This window comes from Hirundo rustica, chromosome 10 (genome assembly GCF_015227805.2).
Source record: "Hirundo rustica isolate bHirRus1 chromosome 10, bHirRus1.pri.v3, whole genome shotgun sequence".
Lineage (NCBI taxonomy): Eukaryota > Metazoa > Chordata > Aves > Passeriformes > Hirundinidae > Hirundo > Hirundo rustica.
Genome location: NC_053459.1, coordinates 10,643,889 through 10,663,834, shown reverse-complemented (window position 1 = coordinate 10,663,834; position 19,946 = coordinate 10,643,889). Strand labels below are relative to the sequence as shown.

The 19,946-nt window shown below is 38.4% G+C and overlaps 1 protein-coding gene across 1 annotated transcript in view; it reads left to right on the top strand.

Annotated features, from left to right (window-relative positions):
• DNER (delta/notch like EGF repeat containing) overlaps positions 1-19,612 on the top strand; it is a 114,153-nt gene extending 94,541 nt beyond the window's left edge. The window contains exons 9-13 of the mRNA XM_040074686.1: positions 4,273-4,395; positions 6,025-6,138; positions 7,189-7,320; positions 12,552-12,798; positions 18,521-19,612. Coding sequence (XP_039930620.1) covers positions 4,273-4,395; positions 6,025-6,138; positions 7,189-7,320; positions 12,552-12,798; positions 18,521-18,632 — 728 coding nt within the window. The 3' untranslated portion in view covers positions 18,633-19,612. The remainder of the gene's footprint in view (positions 1-4,272; positions 4,396-6,024; positions 6,139-7,188; positions 7,321-12,551; positions 12,799-18,520) is intronic.
• The last annotated feature ends 334 nt before the right edge of the window (positions 19,613-19,946 follow it).

The window sequence follows — 19,946 nt, the reverse complement described above, 5'->3', positions numbered from 1 at the left end:
CTAATTTTTTTGTGTGTGTGTTGGCTTTCATTGTGGGCTTTCATCTAATAGCTTGTAGAGGAAAGCTAATTTGTGTAAGCTAACTTGGAAAGCAGTTGAATTCTTTTGAATGTTCCTATTTCCAGATTGGAAGGAAAAGCATGTAAGTTATTTCCAAGCTGAACATACTTTAAATGTCTGCTGAGGGGCTCTGTGGAATTCCCAAGCCTATGCAACCACACCTACTTTGTACTGTGTGTGTGATTTTTCAATTGCACATGAAACTTCACCTTAAATCTTTATTTATGTGCTTACACACCCTAATTATTAATACTTGTCACCTCGCCCTTTAAAGATAAAAAAGAAATTCTTCATGTTTGGACATTAGATTCAGAGTTTGTGTCATGTTTTACTTCTTACCTCATATGAAAGAACTAATTCTAACAAAAGTTCTTGTGCTCATTTCTTGGATTTCTCATCTGGAGTCTGTTTGGTGAAACTAGTGGGACCCCTTTGTGTCTATTTGTAGAAACTAGTGAGACCCCTTTGTGTCTGTTTGTAGAATATTTATTTAGTCCTTGGATCCCAAAACAGTTTCTTCCTCCTCAGCTACCATTATAAATTTCAAATGTAAATATTTAATATAGTATTTTTAATTGTGTCTGGTCCAAAGTGAAGAAATGTAGCTAGAAATTGCATGCGTTAATATCACAGCAAAGTTTTGGATTTGGGTTTTTTAAAGACGTAGATTTTGCAACTGCAAAGCACGTGTACAGATATTAACACCTGCCCTCTATATAAATATATATGATGGCATATACAGAACATTTGGAAAGAAAAAAGGAGGAGTTTCAGAAAAAGAGCCACAGGGTATAAAAAGTGGCTGCAGCTTTAGAAGTAGTACCATGGAGTACGCTCCCTTGATTTTACTGCTCATGCAGCTTGATAGATAGTTCTAGCATAGGTTTATTTTAGTGTCTTAGCAGAAGCCAGAGCAACATTTGTCTGCAGCAGTTGCAATTTTTCTTTTCTCTGTCTTTTCCCTTCCCACATTTTGTAACTGGGGCAGGATATGTGAGCTCTGGAAGAAGTGACTTTAGGTTAACTCCAGTTCCTGACTGTCTCTGAGCCCGTTCTAGCTTCTGTTTCCTCATCTTGTTTCCACTTCTGCGTTAAGACAACCTTCCATGCAATCTGGCCATGGCTGGTGAGCATGGCTTCCTACCTTCCTGCCATCTGGAGCATTCTTCTCTCTTTCTCTTATTTAATTGCTGTATAAGCTCAGACTTTGTCAGAACACTCTTATTTCCTGGCTGTATAACATACAACTCTCTATTAGTGAAGAGCCATATATATAAACTGATGCTGTTCCCTGCAAATTAGAGCTGTTTTGCATTGCACCCCATTAGGCCTTCCCATAAAGATGGGATTTATGTTCTGCTGCCTTGATTGGGTGAAATGTTAAGTGTGGATAAGCCCAGAGAATCACTATTGAGGAGTTAGGGCTAAAAAGGCTAAAAAAATTCAGCTTTGTTCTTTATTGATTTCTAAAGGGAGAGTAAGCTTTTGTCGCTTTCTTTTGTTAACCTGAGAGTGCAGATATTTTTGAGAGATTACTCTGCTGTATCTTTTGCTCTTGGAGGCTTTGACAAAGCCCATGTCTCGTCATCAGCCCGTGTGACACAGATTGTGGGCTCCCTTTCCCATTTTCTCCTTCTGCAGTTTTTACCAGCCGTGTGCAAAGACAGCGCAGCTCAGCACGTAACTGGAGGCTGTGCCAGAAAGCATCAGGAAAATAACCTGCTCTCTTTGAGGCACCCTTCCTGTGGCTTAAGAAAGAGGAAGAAGAATTTGGGGATCAGGAGGAGAATGGCATCAGATCTGTTTCTGCTCTTGTAAGGACAGGTGTTAAAGGGATGGTCATGTAGAGGAACAGGGGTCATATAGGGACATCTCTATTTTAGGGGGTTTTTTAAGGCTCCCTGTTCATTCCTCAGCCTCTGAAGGAGCACATCAGAACTGAACCTTCATTTGCAGGTTCTGCTTGGGTTCATGAAGATTCTATTACTGAAGTCTTTTCCAATTTCATGTGACCAGGAAAAAGTGCCCTTTTTTGAAGCTGCAATGCCTCCTGTCGTTTTTTTTTATCCTGTTCAGGACACAGTAGCTGGAGAAGTGTTGCTAATGTAGGTATTTTTTCTTTCTTTCTGAATACATCCACAGAAATGTTGCACACCATAAAAGATGCAAAGAGCTGCATTTGGCATTGTCTGTGAACATAAAAGCAGCAGAATTGTAACACTACTAGAAAGAGAGGCAGCAACTACACTAGAATCCATTACTCTGAAGTTATTTATGAAAAATGCTCCTGTTTCAATCTAAAATCTTCAACAAAAAAGTATAAATTATTTATGTAGTCTTTTTGAAGATATATGTATGAATTCAGCGCACTACAGGGTTTATATATCAGTATAATTTAAAAGCAGCAATACAAGGAGAAATGCTCACTAAGAATGACAAAGTGCCTCTTGTCTCCCTGAGGAGAAGCATGCCTTTCCCTCGGGTGGTCCCACAGCAGAACATCCTCCATCCCAGCAGGTGCAGCAGGAGGAAGCTGCTGGCCCCAGGGTGAGGATGATGAGGGTGAAATTGTGTGTGGGTGAGACCTGCCCTCTCGTGGAGAGAGGAAACATCTTTCCTTGCCTGTGTGCAGTGTCTGGCAGCATGGGCTGGCTGCAGCCTGAGGAGGTGAAACCACAGTTCATATTGATTTTGGAAACCAGGCAACTATTTAGTCACAAATTCCCTCCGTTTTCTTGGAAAGGTGAGAAGTGGAAAACATTTTTTTCTGAGAATATCTTATTACATCGGTGTTAAACACTGGGAATTCCCATCTGTTTTTCTTTCTGATTCTCCCATCTGATTTTGGCATTTGTATCTTGGCTAGAGATCTCACTACATGAGGATATTTCATATACTCGTAAGGTAGATGAAGATAGGCTAGCAAGAAAACCCAGAACATTTTGCATAACTAATTCTCTATTGTCTGGCTGACAGCTTTGGAGAAAGTGGTTCTGAAATGTTTCTTAATACCCTACCAGTCCAACTATTTTGTATAAAAGAACAATTTTTTGAGAATCATAATGGATGATATTGTCTATATATCTTGAATAGTACTTCATAAAATTTTGTTTTGAATTATCCATACTAGGGAAAGAGAGGATGAATGCAAATGGTGTCTGAAGGCAGAATTTGTCCTATTTTCTATGATTCTATGAGAATTTCGGAGAAAATTTGGACCAGGATACTGAATATAGATTGATTGCCACTTACTAAGATGAGAATATGCCCCTCTCTTTGGTTCTTTGTTCATGAAAGACACCCTCCTTTCATATCTGTGAGTTTTGCTGCTTACTAGAGATTACTTTAAGTAAAATCACACTGCAGAATCTACACTTTGTATTTCAGGCCTTTTCTCTGGCATCTGTATTCATGCCCATTGCATATTCATTGTACGTTCATTCATCTGATGTTTTTTATGTCATGAGGAAATCAAGCTTTTATAGGCACATGAACACTGTCTCAGCACATGGTATTTTATCATAGACCACACGACATCTGTAATTTCAACTACTGTTAAGACTAATGATTGTGTGGCACACTAAATAAGAAAAAGGTTCTGTTTTCAGGTGGATTAACTCCTCCTTTTTTATCTCATAATACAAATGACTCAGTGGCTGTTAAGAGGCTGTGTAGCTTTTCTCTGCTTCTGCTTTCTATATTTACCTTATCAGCCCATAATACCTGCCTATGGCTTGGGAATACTGTAAAGGTGGAAGTACCTTAATGCTTCTGCAGTGCTTTGACATTGTACAGCAATAATGCTAAAACATGTAATCATTCTAACTACTCTTATACAATTATCACCTCTTTGACAAACAGGCTTTGATGCAAGGATCCAAAGGAGCTGGGAGGTAGTCAATATTCATGTATTTTAACAGAGTGTGGGTATTCACATTGCTGCTTCTGGCCTCTGCCACCAGCCTCCATCCTTACACCTCATCGTGGTCTCTCACAGGAGCTGGGAATTCTCTCAGAACACTGCTTCCAATATTTTCTTGGTAATTTTCACCTGAGGAACAGATGCCTTTAAAATTAGTGTATTAACATATATCAGTTTGCACAGTATATTTAAATTAGCAAGTATCTGCCCACAGTCTGTAGTTGCCTAATTGTTAATTTTTGCTGCGAAGTGTTTCATAACTATTTTCATTTCCTCTTGATGTGATTTAGGTTACCATGGCCTTTACTGTGAGGAGGAATATAATGAATGCCTCTCTGCACCCTGCCAGAATGGAGCCACCTGCAGAGACCTCATCAACAGCTACGAGTGTGTGTGCCTTGCTGAATACGAAGGTAGGCTGGGGTTTGCCATTGTTCTCGGCATTTTTCATGGTAGGTTCTGTAGGTATCTGAGAGATACCATATCCTGAGCAGAAATATATCCCTCACATAAAATTAACAGAGACAAACTTCAGTATTGATCACTGATCCTGATCCCTTAATATTCATTTGAATTAGTAGTTAAGATTTAGCTCCACTGTGAGGAGTGCGTGTCCTGGTCTGGGCAGAAATGGATTTTCTCTGTTCTTCTCAGGTGTAGATTTTTTCTGTATGTTAGAAAGTGATGAGATTAAAAAAACCCAAACATAACTGTTAAATAGACTTTTTCATCAATTGTTGTTGGAGTCCTTACACAGAGAGCTTTCAAATTATTTTTTTATATTCTCCAGTGAAGTGAACTAAAAACATTATAATAAAATATTAGTATTTGAAATGGATTAACACAAAGGAGTAGAAATAAAAGTTTTGTCTTGATTGTTCATTTAGAAGACTGTAAAGCCCAGAGACACTAGTAGTTCTTTCACTGCTTTTCCATGTTAACTGCAGTTATTCTTAGATCTGTGTTCAAATGGAATCCATCTTTGGCATTTCTTAAGTAATTTATAAAATAGATGAGAAGAGTGTTTGTTTGGCTATACAAAATCTTTTCTCTCACAGTAGATTTCAACTGTAAACAAATTAACACATATCAGTGGTCTGTGACAAGTCCTTCTGGGGAAGGCTAAAGTGATACTTTCTTAGTGTGTTCTGTGCTGGATCGCGCTGTGAGAACACTTTAAATGTAATTTTATATGCTATTAGGATTACAAATAAATAAATAAATATTCGGAATGATTATGTTTTAAGGAACATTGCTCCAGCCTTTTCTCATTAAGCATATCAATCCTTATCTGTGCTGATAAGTAACACTCACTTAACAGCTGCTTGAGGCTAAATATGTGTTTCACGCTGGTGACTGCACTGCTCTTTGACTATAGATAGGGAATTCATCATTTTAGAGGCCTGGTGAGGAAATGACCCTCAGCTTTCCATGACAGTTTAAGCAGCACTTAAGCATAATGTTCATCTTCTCTTCTCACCTGACCTGTCACCTGTGGGTGCAGCTGGGAGCACTGTGTGGATTCACACTGGGCATGAAAGAGTGAAGGTAGTGGCATGAAGTAGAGCCATCCAGTTATTTATTTTTAACTAATACATTTGAAATTTTTTTTATTACCTTAGTAATATTCCTCATTTCCAGTAACAGGTAATGAGAGGCATCAGAATGCTTATATATGTTGTAAGTTATTACCTAAATTTCTTAGTCAAGACGATTATTATTGACATGTTACTGAAGACTTTTAGATAACTGATCTGTTTATGCTTCATTATATGGTTTTTCATAGACCACCAATAGTTCTTCTAAGCAGAAATTGGCCTCCCTCTCCTAGCCCAGGCTGTGGAAAGAGCAGAGAGGAGGCACGTGTGTAGAAAGTTTAGCCAGCATAAACCACGTGGCTTTAGTGTTCTGGTATTGTTAGCCCAGAAGGACAGGTTTGGAGTCTGCACACTCATCCAGGTGAAGCCAAATTATCACATGTACTGATTCCATGCTGCCAGTATCAGTCATGTCAATGGCAATTACTGATTTGTCCTTTTCAGGAAGGCACTGTGAATTATACAAAGATCCTTGTGTTAACATCAACTGCCAGAACGGTGGCACTTGTGACAGCGAAGGTCTAAATGCTACATGTATTTGTGCACCTGGATATGCAGGCAAGTGATTTGTGTGTTACACAGAACATCTAGCTGTCACTGTTCACTGTGTCTAGAGGAAGACTGTGTCTCTTCAAGAAAGGAGTTAATTTGGGCTTTGCTGGATTGTGAGCAGTGAGAATGAAAAATTTTTGATATTACTTACATCTGCTTTGGACTTTTTAGCAAAAAAAAAAAACCAACAAAAAAACCTTCTTACTAAAGTGACTTCACAAAGCTAACAGCTGTTTAGCATGGCTGATGACCTTACTACTTGAGACTAGATTTCATTTTAGAAACAGTATTTTGAAGATTTCCAGGTAACCCAATATACTAATTGGACACTGTTGAAACTGGAAAATGTTTTAACAGTGACCTTGGTTACTGTGTGCTCAAGAAACAGCTTATTCCATTATCTTAATATGCAATTGCTAAAAGCCCTAAAGTACTTGTTATGAATCAATTTACACTTGCAGAGTACTGGTAAGAAACTCATTTAATCTTTTGGCCTTGTACTTGGACTGATGTGATTAGCATCCAAATATCTGATGTCGAGATAATTTACAATCTGATGTTCTGTTAGTCATGTAAGGTAATATCCAATGTGAGAGTAATAGGTAAACCCATTCATAGCTGGTTTGTAGATCAAATTCTGCTTTCTGATCTGTTCTAATTAAAGGACATTCTTTGGAAAATAATTAGCTTTCCATTGTACAATGTCAGTTTCTCAGGCACAGATTTTCTACATTACTGTATAACATACCAGAATATCCATGATCGTCTGTCATACCACAATTTCTTGGGATGGAAATTATATTTAGAGAAAGGAGAAAGAGTCTGTGTGAGGTTAGTCAAGTCCTTTAGTCCCCAGGCTTTATTTTCACCTGGTTGAATAAGGATAATGCTTCCTTCTTGGAATCCTTTTGATGATCTGACAATAAAGATGTATTGCACTGTGAGGTGTTTTGCAACAAGTGAGAAGTTAAATGACTGAAGATGCACTTGCTACATCAGGCACTTGCCATACCTAATTTTGGTTTTGTTTTTTGTTTTTGTTTTTTCCTATGTAAGGTGAAGAATGTGAAATTGATGTAAATGACTGTGACAGCAACCCATGTCACCATGCTGGAACTTGCATAGATCAGCCTGGTGGTTACACTTGCCATTGCCCTCATGGATGGGTCGGTGCAAACTGTGAAATACGTAAGTTTCGTAGTTCTCTAAACATTTCTAAAAAAATTAACTTATGTTCAAGGAATTTTTATCTATCTCTAAATACCTATCTGCACAAATACTCTGAATCTCATGTAAATGAACAAAATCATGGTAAATTAATTTTATTTTTGGCCATAGCATTTCAAAAGTGGCCATGAAAGTTAAAAACTTCGGTTTCTGGGCACCTTACTTTGAGGTGTGTCGGACTAGATCGTCAGGGATGCTGTCTCAGAGCTGGGCACTCCGTTTGCCTTTTAATTGTGCTCATGATTCACAGCCTCCCTGCACACTTTGGGTCAAGTGTGTCCCATAGCAGTGTAAGCACGGTCCTATCAGGCTTGTATTGACTTCTGAGCACTTGCAGCTCTAGTGATGTTTCAGCAAAACAACTTGGAACTTGCTTACCTAAAGAAACTGGTTCTGTGTAATTATGCTGCAATTTGTGTGCGCAGGCATTTACCAACTTTTTCAGGAATAACTTTTCCAGCCTTAGGCTAATTTCCACCTAATTTGTTAGAAAGAAGGGCTCCAAGACAAAATATTTCCAAAGCATTCAGTAAGACTTTAGAGAGGTTCCACTGGAAGGAATTGCTTCAGTGTGATCTTGTTTCTCATTTTAGAGAGGAGCTTCAGTGTAATGGTATTCTCATGGCACAGTGGAGAGTCCAGCAGAGGCAGACAGTATGAAGCCCAACAGTGGAAGAGTTAAAATGGAAATCAGGCTTCATTAGTTCTGTTGTTCCCAGACCTGCTTTGTATAATTCACAAAATTTCCCTGTTATTTTGTTCTCGAGCTAGAGATGTTGTTTTTTCTAGAGAATTCATCTGCGTAGTTAATTGCTTGAATACTTGGTTACTGTGGTCACAGATCCCTTCAAGTCATTATACAGATATACAGGTTTGTTAGCACAGTTAAGGTTGCAGGGATAGGCGATAGATTAATAAAGCAAGCACAAAAGATGGATTAAAAAATGTTTTCTAGATCTCATTTGCACAAGGAACATGTGGACCTTCTATTTTTTACTCTCTTTTACTTAAACTTTACATAAACCTATTGACTGCTTCTTTCAAATTGATTCGACTCTTGATGTTCTGGATGTTAGTGCTTACTTTAACCCAGTACATTCAGTTTCAGAGCTTTCTGCTGTAAGCAAAGACTGCAGAAGACCACTGCCAGCTAGCCCAGAGATGTCTTTTTTGTTGTCTCTGTGAATGGCTCTCGCACTTCCCTGGGTGGTGCAGAGCCAGCAGACGTTGCGAGCACAACAGTCTGTGTGCCATATTGCTGATGCTGAAATATGCTTGGATGAGCTTTTCCTGACAAGGCTGATGTTGGTGACACCTGTGACACGTGTGTCCAACTTGATCAGCAAGTTTTTTGCTATTTTTTTTTTGCCTTTGCTATTAAGTAGTTGGCTGACAGCAGATGGGTTTAGTTCTTAGAGAAAGCAACAATCATCCTGGGAACGCATTTCCTGGAGTCCCTTGATGAAGTAACATTTACATTTCTGTTATGTTATGGAATGCCAAAGGGATACAAAGGCTTGCATGCTTTCTGAGCCTGCAGATGTGCTAGAGGAATTCAGGGGTGCATGTTGTGGAGTGCTCTGGCTGCCATGCTCTGGTCACTCGGAGTTTGGCTGTTTGCACCACAGATACACAGTGAAATGCATGTAAAACATATGGGAAAAGGAGAGAAGCAGAAGAGAGGGTGGAAGGAGCCTCTCCTAATGTCCAGCTACTCAATTATTTCTTCTTTCCCCTGTTAGAGGGGTCACAAGTTCTTCTGTCTTGTGACTGCTATTGACAGAGGGCAGGGAATTACCTGAATGTTAACTGGCATTAGTAGCACTGCAAGGCTGATTCTCAGCCAGAAATATTGAACCTTGCCTTGTTCATGGCAATCGTTTTCAGCTGAAGAGATTGACATGACTGAGTTTTTTCTCCAACACATGACAGTAGCTAATAGAGTTCATGTATAAAATAATGATAATAGAAGAGATTTAAAAATACAGTGTAAAAAATTCTGGTTTGGATTGGTCTTGAATGAAAACAGGAAAAAAAAAATCTTCTTATTGCCATAAAAAGATACATTTAGAAGAACAAATATGTTTAAAATTTGAGAGTTACCAGTCTTTTTTTCAATAAGCTTCATTGCAGCAAATATCTGATATTTCCTTGCTATTAAAGTCACTTTGCCACAGCATCAAAGTAAAAGCATGTGTTGTTTTGGGACGCCACAACAGATAATGCTACCCCAAAACAGTTGAGCATGGACATGCAGCCTCTCTAACCAGTGCAGTGCCTTATGTGCAAAGCTGGGGAAGCTTTCCTAAAAACTCAGATTTCAACAGGTGTTTAAGGGATTATGCAAACCAAGAAATACTGAGTTTTGAAGAAACTTCTTTGCAGAAAGAATTTAAAAGTATTTTGATCTGCAGATTTTTCTTCTACAGGTTCATGTAGCCATGTGAAGACCTTTGTACTGACTGTCTTTCCCTGAGCTGTGAATTAACAAGCTGATGGGAACTTAATTCTAATCATATCTAGAAAGGCCATATCTGGCTCTTTTATGAACAGGTGTAGCACTTCTGAACTCAGTGGAGTTGAGACAATGGTGCAGTGGATTTCTTTGAGCTCTAAAGTTTAAATCTATCAGTAAATGTGCTTCTGTTCCTCTTTCTAGTTCTCTTTGCCATGTTTATTATATCCTTCCCACACTTTGTACATAATGGTAAATAATGTGATGGAAATTAAATTTAAACACTGCATGCTGACTTTGTATTGGACCATCCCTCTGAATGCTAGAAAAAGACACAAAGCCAGGATTATCAAGTAACTGATGTTTGAGTGTCATTTGACTAAATCACATTTTATCCTTTATGATTTTCTGTTACTGGCCATGAAGGAGGCTATATGTACTTAATCTTTTTTGTAGAACCACCCTATTTATAGTTTTCCACTTTTCACCAGCTGGTTTAGCTGCTTGAAATGACTACCTTAACAGGATTTCAGGGTTATCTTCTTGTCAGACTGTTCTTTTCAATTTTCAAGTGCTGTAAATATAACAAACGAGACAAGATGTATGTTGTCTGGGTGAGTAGTGATATTTTTAATATCATCTTATGGTGCTTACCAGTATGAGCAATTCCAATTAAATAGGATTAAATTGTTCTTAATTATAAAGAGGATATTCTTCCTTTCAAAGTGAAATGCATTTGCCTAAAACGTCAATGGAGCATTCACTGTAAAATGCTTACAAATGTCTCATATGAATTCTCTAATGCCTGCTGGTTATTTGTTAATATCATTACCTTTGCCACCTTTGGAATTATTACTGTAGTTACTGAGGTATGCCAAACCATGTGGTTACTTGAAAACTAACATGATGAAGAAATTCTAGTACAGACCATGGTGTGCATTGAAATCTTATTCATAATTAATTTTATGAACATTAATATAACAACTGAAAATACTGTGATTTTGAGCTGTCATATGCTATTTCTAATCTCTGGAGCATAAGCTGTTAATCTTTATCTTTTGATATGGTGAGGAAAAAGGGAAGAAATTTTTCTCATCTTTGTCATCCAGAGACGGAAGACGTGGAATCTAAATCAGAAGTCTCTTGCCATATATCTGCACACATTAGATCTGAATTCAGCCCAGTCTGACAGCCTGACAGAAACCACTGCGTGTGACAAATGTGCTGCAGAACAGAAATAGAAGCCCATCCCAAACTGCACAGAGCACAGCTGTATTCCCTCCCTCATATCCTGACTGGGTAAACTGCCGTAACAGTGCTTTAGGAACATCAAATCACTGAATGATTCAGGCTGATGAAAACTTTACTGACCTCTGAAGAAGATAAGAGAAACAAACAGCCTGTTCTTAAATTCAGCTCCCATTTGTGGACAAAGTCTGAGCACCCCCGAGCTGGGAGGTGCTCCAGGACAACCTTGGCTATTGTGACAAAGAGAAGCTATTTCTCCAAACTCTGCCCAGCTGAATCCCACATGTTACAGCTTCAGCTTTTCTCACCACCTCCCTCTAAAACAAATTTCTTTTTTTCCCCCGTCCTTGTACATTCCCTGTATTTCTACCATAGATTGAGATTTTATCCACGGATGCCACTAAGCTGGAGATTTCAACTCAGGTGCTTGAATTATCTGCCATCATCAGCATCCTTGAGAGGTGGCTTCTGAGAATATCTTCACCTCCCAAAGCATATGCTTGGAAGCCCTGTTACCAGACTGTTTGTGATTGAGCAAAGGGAGTTTCTAAATCAGTGCAAAGCAGAAGTACATTTGAAAAAGGAACAGGCACCTACTAGAAATAACTTTTGCAGAGTGCTACATTTCTGTAGTCAGGATGATTCAAGTTTGTTCCTGTTTTGAAATAATATGAGACCATAGGCTTAAAAGACTGCCAAAAATTAACCCTGGACGGAAGTACAGGTTAATTAGAAATATTCTGACCCATGCTAGAGAGAAACTGAGGAGGACATAGTCAATGGATAAATAATCTGCTTGGCATAGATATAGTTTGGGGATCAAGGATATTTATACAGAAGATCTGGAATACATAGATACAAGAAGCCTCTTCGAGATTGGCTTTACATTAAGGTCTGTTTTGAGAATCTCAGGGGAATCATGCTTGGGAAAAGACTCCAGTGAGCTCCCTACCATAGGACCTTATGGGGTGTTCTTTTTGTCCTTGAAATGCTGAAATCTCTACAGTCTGGTGGAGACAGGCATAAGAAAGTCTGTGTTTCAAATGAAAAACCAAGTGTGTTTAGTGCATGTTAAATATCACATTTTAGTGGAAGGCTTCACCGTTAGAACAAACTGCACAGAGGACTGATTGGTTCCTAGAAGCTTTTGCATAAAACCTGCCTGCCTTTTAGAGAGCCTGTAAAGCAAGAATAACTCAATGATTTTCTGTTACTTGGGTTATACAGGAGATCAAACTAGACAGGTCTACCTATATGACCTTAAAAATCAACAGAACAAAGTAGGTGAAGGTTCAACAGAGTGCTGTTCAAATTTGTGTCATGTTAGGCCTGGTGGTGTATTGGTTACAGAACCTGGGAAAGTTCGAATTACTTATCTCTACCGCTTCAAAAGTCAGAACTGTTGAAAATTAATATAATAAAGTAGTTCCTTTCAGCAGGATAAATATAAATTATTAATGAATTATAACCTTTTATTTCTTATTGGCAGATCTGCAGTGGAAGTCTGGGCACATGGCAGAGAGTCTAACAAATATGCCTCGTCACTCCCTCTACATCATCATCGGGGCCCTGTGCGTGGCCTTTGTCCTGATGCTGATCATCCTCATCGTGGGGATCTGCCGCATCAGCCGCATCGAGTACCAGGGCTCTTCCAGGCCTGCCTACGAAGAATTTTACAATTGCAGGAGCATTGACAGTGAATTCAGTAGTGCAATCGCTTCTATCCGACATGCCAGGTTTGTGCTGGGGATGGTGATGTCCCAGGAATCTCTTCTGCTGGGTTGTTTCAGTTCATGCACAGTGCACCGTGCTGCTGTTAGCAGAGCGAATGGGCTGCTCTGCTGGGGAAACACCAGCCCTGCTCACTGTTCTCATCTGAAGTGTGAAAATACAGCAAAACTCCCTGAAAACAGGTGGAGCTATTCCGACTTTATTTGGGGTAACTGGTGAATTGGGACAGATGCAGAGCTCTTAGCATGTCCGATCTTCTGTTAGGGATGTAAAGACTCTTAACTGCTACGCACAAGTAATATGATCAGATAGGAAAGGCACACTGATTTTCGTGACTAATTTACAAGATTATTCAGTGAGAATTTCTTCACATCACTCATTTTTTGCTCCTATTTGCCTTTCTTACTTGCTTTCCTAGAGACAGTAATTTTTTTTACTTTGAAATTTAATTAAACACTTGCAAGGCAGGGAATTGGGTGTCAGAATAATAAAAAAATAGAAGTGGAAGGGATTTAAGAGCTCAAGTATAAGCCATGGCACTAATATGGCATTAAATATGCCTAGCCCTCTGTCCTGGTTAAGGGCAAATTTGGGAGGAAACTTCCAAAAAGTCCCTCTAGAAGCAAATTCAAGAGACGTCTCCCCCCACCGGTTCAGCAGACATAAATCTCCTTGGAGAAAAGTGGAAAAAACCTGTTTATTTAACCAGGAAAGTATTCACAAGCATAATAAATGAATAATGTTAAACAAGAAAACCTCTCGCTGTTTGTAAGAGATGGCAAATTCAGAAAGTCCTTGCATCTCAGCTCACTCAGTCCCTCCTGTGCTGGAAAATGCCACATCCCAGCCTGGTGGGCCACAGGTGTGAGCTCTGCTGTTTTTCTGGGTTTTCAGTCCAGAGCAGGCCCAGCAGTTCCAAGAAACAGAACAGTCACAGTCCGGAGAACTTCTGTGCCTCAGGTGCTAAAAATGGACTGAAACCAAAGGAGAGCTCTGTCCGCTGTCCGTGCTGCAGACAGCACTGTCTGTGTGGAGGATGTGGGGCAGCAAGTGCAGCTCCTGAAGACAAACTGAGTGCATCCTTTTCTCCCCCTTTTCTCTTGGAACCAGTCCTAAAGGTGCAGGACTTAATACCCAGCATAAACAGAACAGATGATTGGAGATAACAAGCATCATAAAGTCACCTGAGGACAGTCTCTGCCAACAGTTGTGTTTAAAAAATTCCAAAGGAGTTGAGTAGATTTAGAAAGGGCTTTCCTAAAATCTAACCTGGATTTTCTTTTCCATTAACCCGGCTGCTTCTTCCTTACTGCTCTTCAGGCTGTCATGGAGGATAATTTATCACTTGTATATCAGTTGCTGAGTCCTCCCTCCCTTCTCTTTTATGATAACAACAAGCAAAGCAAAACTTTTTTCTTCCCTAGGTTTAACTAACCCATTCTTTCAGTTTCTCCCCCCAGATCATGTCACCTTCTTTATTGCTTTCCTGAGACACACTCCAGATTGTCTTTCTCTCCTTTTTTTTTTTTTTTTTTTTTTTTTTTTTTTTTTTTTTTTTTTTTTTTTTTTCTCTCTCTGGTGACAAATTCTTTCTGGTGACATACTTTTGTGACCTGTTAGACCTTTTCTGCATCCCAAGATCCTCTGTGTCATTTTGCTTCCTAACCAGTATGGTTTCTTCTGTGTTTGACAACTCTCTTAATAGGGTAGAACTTTCATTTTTGATGTTTCTTTTTCCCATTTCTTCAATTTGTCAAGATCACTTCAAATTCCAACAGAGTGTTCATGTGTGTTACCATTAAAATGCTCTTAAAACAACAGAGGGAGACATGTTCCTGTGCACTGACCTGGAGGAATATGTGCATATTGGGTGGTGATTGCTGGTAATTAATTTTCTGAGTGCTCCAGTTCTGTTTCAGTGAAGATGAAATAGGTTAAATTATATCACTGCTGAAGTCACCAAAATTATCTGAAATGGGTGAAGTGTTCCCCCAGGCTCAGTTAATCACGTCACAGCTTTAGGTAGTAGCTCTTCAAAGTGTTACAACTTCAAAAATGTTCTTAGACTGGGATAGGTTAATGATAATGTTTCAAATCCATATTATGTAGCTAGAAATTACATTATTGTCCACCCAGGATTTCCCTATCTTGGAAAAGGTATTTCTACTCAATGCAAATGAAAATAAATGTTCTTATTCCAAATAATTTTCAGTGTCTCCAAGAATGTGATGCCATTTAAAAATCCACAATAGAGATGCCAAGTCAGGTAATTCATGGAGGTTTGTTGTGCAGATTGTTGTGTATATTTTGGGTTCAGAAAGATATAAACTACTGGTTTGGTCATTTCAATCCAGGAAAAGGAGCAAAACTTTTACAGTTATTTTTTGCATAAATTCTTAAACCTACATATATAAAGGTCCAAATATTCAGAATTGCTGAATCTAAGAAATCTACTTTCAAATAACAGAAAGTTCAGCATTTTCTGAAAATAATTCCCTTTCACAGTTAGATACCAAACTGCTAGTAATTTTGGAAAATGGAGGCTAAGGGAAAATTAGTAGATTATTTTCTTTAAAGAGAAGGTTTCTGGTAAAGTCAGCAGGTGTCTGGGGGAGTGGATGTCTGTTGCATATTCAGTAAATAATTTTAAAACTACTTGTCCACGTTTCTCAGCTTTTTTTTCCCTAGATCTAATTTTTAAAAAAATTTTATATTTACTAATCAGGGAACTTGTAAAACAAAACCAGTGTGCTCGAGGATCATTACTAATAAATGTCTACTTCTAGTGAATGTTCCTAGGATTAGCAGATCAGAGCTAGATGGTTTTCCAAGCAGATGAAGCACTGTTGTCTTCAGCATTCATTATGCAGAAAGTAAAGAAATATTCCTTTTATGTTGAAATTTAGACATTTTAAAACTGGAAGAGAACAGTGTAATGAAATAGTTGACCACTGGCTATGGCAGCTATAAGATGCCATTGAAATGGAACCAAGATCTGTTATTGAAGCAGAATTGTTCACTTTAGAGAAGCATTCACCCCGAGTTCATGAATTATCTGGTGACAGTCTATGCTGCAGTTAGTTCTGTGTGTGCCCAGATATCAGTAGCCTTCATGCACCACTTACAGTGTAGTTTATTTAATTTTTATTTTCACCCGCTGTCCTGTCTCTGTGTCAGTTGAAGAGTCTGGTTCATCAGACTCTGATTAAGTTCTCCTGTCACATTCTCTGCTCCATGTTCTCCCCATTCCTGTGGAGTTGCCTGTGTCACACTGTGGTGTCCTAAGCTTTCTGAATCAGTTGAGCATCAGCACACACTCATTTCTTACCATTTCCTGGCACAGATCTCTGTCAGCTGCCTTTTTGTAGAAGTGTGATCACGTGCACATGTACTCTGGTCCCCAAATCACCTGCCAGTTGCTTAATATTCATTCTCTGCTAGGGTTAACTTTCTGGGAACTCTAAGATTATAGCTCAGTTATTCTAAGCAAGGCACAATATCACTTGCACACCTGACCTTTTCTCTGAATAATGCAGAGGAAATAAATCTTCTCATTCTCCTCCCGTGGAAGCCAAAAGAATCCCTTCCTCCTCTCAATATGCTTTATCCTTTCCTTAACTTCTGGTCTCTCTCTTTTACTTCTCTTGTTTAAATTTTATTTGTGGACTCCTTTTGCCAGTTGCTGGTTTTGAGCAGAGTAGCAACATGTGTTTTCTTTATTCTGTTTCTGGGTAAACTCTGAACTTTTGCCTGTCCCACAGAAGTCAGAAGATACCATTTCCTCAGGGTTCAGCTGTCCAATGTTCTCAAAAATCTGCTTGAGTGGAGTTGTTGAGGTTAATATCTCTCTAAAGTTAGCCATCTCTTGAATTGTTGTTCTAAGGAAGTGGAAGAGCAGGACCATTCCAAATGTGAAGATGATTTGCAGTGTCTGTCACACACACACACACCCACACACGCAGAGCTGCCTTTGTGAAGAATTGCCACAGTGAATATGTACTGTCCTCAGAATTGTCATGGAACCCTCAGTTTCTCTGAAGCTACACAGGTCTCTCCTCTTCAATGCTTCATATATTTTCTGATTGTTATTTCATGTACTTTACTTTGTGACTATCTTTGTGATGTGTATTATTGTTATACACTGGTAAGCATGCCTCATGTACATTGGCACATCACCATCACCACCCAAGAATGGACATGCCAAAGCTAAATGTTGGGCCTTCCCCAGTGCTGCTGCTACACTGTTTATCAACCCAAGCACATAATTGTTCACAGAATGGCATTGAAGCTAATGCTAAAATGATTATCCATCATGTCCCTCCAGTGTTTTTCCACGCCCAGCGCTTCCCAGGATTGAGATTTCCCCACACAGTGTATACTCTTTGTTAGATGAATCATCTTGTGTTTGGTTGCCCTGGAAAAAAATATTTTTATTCACTTGTTTGTATGTGCTTTTGTTGTAAGCAGGCAGTTAATTGATCCAGCACACTCTGTAGCAGGAACCTGCATCTTTTCACTATTGATTAGCCCTTGAATCATAGCCTCTTGCAGATTGTATTGATAATTGCTTTGTGTGTGTCTTTGTGTCATCAATTAGATAGCATAGCACTGCTGTGCAGTCCTAGCAGATACACACCCATTGAACAGAGTTCCCATTTGCCGCTTCTGTCTTTAACACAAACCTCTGAGGCTGGTGATAACTCTGTTTGCTGCTTTGGGCAGTGACTGAATTCTGATCAAAGCAAAGTTGTTGAGCAGCTCGGTGGCTCAACCAGACCATAAACAGCTTGCACATGTACTGTGCTCTTTGCTCAGCCTTTTCTAATTAGGGGCACATGTCAACCCTGGACTAAATGAGAAAACAGATTTTGTCCTGCTTCACTGTGTGCAACGAGCCATGTGCTCTCTACTGTCAGAATCTCTGGAGAATGTTCACCATCATTTGCATCTCTGCAATACATCTCTATTTCCTTTAAACCCTTGACAGTGATGGTGAAAAAAGGTGATTCAGGATTCAGTGCTGCCTCTGATTTCATAAGATGCCATGACTTGATTGCTTCATTCAGTTCTTGAAATTTTGTCTCATTTGTAGAAAATCAGGTTTATCCATCATGATGGGGATTAGGAAACATGACCTGTCTGTATTTATTAAAATAGCCTATAGAAGAAGGCAGACATTCATGCATGGGAATGAATCTAGTGTAGCCTTATGGACAGCTGAATTACTTAGAAAAATAAAATTTTCATCATAATGCTTTCAGCTATTTCAGTTTTGTCTGCAATTCTGAATCACTGAAAACAGGCAAGAATGAAACTGGAAATTATGAATCTGCATAAAAGTCTTTGAAGAAAATCAAGTTAATTTTGGTTTGGGCTAAATATTATCCTCAAAATCTGAATTTTCTGGATTCTACTTTCCAGTGTGCACCATGTAAATGAATAAAGGCCTAATATAGTACACAAGTGCATAAAAATCCTTAGTGTGGATGACTACATAAATAATTCTGTTTCTGTTCTTTCTGTACTGTTTTCTCTGCATCAGGTCAATACAAAAAGAAAAAAAAAACTTGACCATATTTTGCCTCTTTTTCCTGTGATTTCTTTTGTTAATAGAGTTTATCTAAGCTCTCTGACTCTGTTCTTGATCACAGGCCATAACTTACTGTGTTATTGCTTTGAACTCGTTCATATTTCTGTTTGTCACCAAAAGTTTTCTTTTATTTCCAGGTTTGGCAAGAAATCCCGACCTGCAATGTATGATGCAACCCCCATTGCTTATGAAGATTACAGCCCAGATGACAAACCTTTGGTTACACTGATTAAGACAAAAGATTTGTAATCTAGTGTATCTTTTTTGGATTATTTTTCAAAAGGATGGGCTACTAACCTAATTTAAATATTTTTAAGAAGAAAGCATAAGTAATTTAAACCATTAGATGCTTCAGAATTTTCTGTAGAATATTTAAGAACCAATTTTCTGCAGCTTTTAGTTTGGAAAAATATTTTAAAACAGAATTTGTGAACTTCATGATTTACATTTTAATGTACCTTGAGCTCTATAAACTATAAGCTTATGATAGTGTGTGCTTTTTTCTTGGTAGACACTATTACTAAACCCAGATGAGTTTCTTGTGGTTGTTACAGAACAGAAAACAATAATTAATGAGGAGTTCTTTATGAAATGTCAGTGCCAGCTTTCTCAGTAGAGGTAGGAAAAATGTGAAGCATAATATGATATATAATATATCCATTAATTAAAAAAGTCTAAAATGTTTGTGTTGTGAAAAAGAAACTAGTAAAAATTATTATTCCTAATCTGAATGAATTAGCTTTTGCCTTACTCCATGCATGGATAGATAACCTATTCCTCCATTATTTCCTGAAATTGCTAAAACATACTCTTGAGTTGATGTTTGACATTTTTGTAATAGTTATTCAGGCTAGGCCTTGTATAATAATTAAAGTGCCTCTTGAGGCAAAGTAAGGGCATGATCCTTGAAACACTGAAATCAATGAGAGAACTTCCATTGACTTCACTGGATAAGGGATTGGATCCTACAATTGGACTGAAACTATATTTTTCTTTAAAGGTTAAAGTTTTTTATATTGTGAGTAAACTAAGCATATGGTTTGAGTTGTTTGTTTCCTAAAGGTTGTTGATGTACAGTATTGTTTCATGAAATATTGTGTATTTCTCATAGTGCTTCTTATTTAGGATCAGTATGGGGTTTTTGTGGCTGTATTTGATTGCTTATGGGCGTCTTAAATTCTTGCTTATTTCAGAAAATACTGAATAAAAGTTAACCAGTGAAGATTGCAGCTGTTTCTTTGTTTTTCTTCATTTCAAACTGAAGTGTTGTCTGTAAATTTGAAAGGACGTGAGCACTATAAATAATGCCAAAAGATGATATTTCAGCTGTTAATCTGAAAAGGGAAAAATGGTTTGTATTATCAAGGTAATCTCTCAAAACTGAGATTAAAAAAACTCCAGAGTAAATGCAGCTCCTGGATGGTGGATGTGCAGGTTAGTAACACCATTCTGTGTCTGAATTACAGAAATGCCAAATGCTCCTCAGAAATCTAGAGTACCTTTCCTGATGTCCTGTATCTGCTACCATGGGCTTTCAACGATGGTGGTCCAAGACAGTAATTA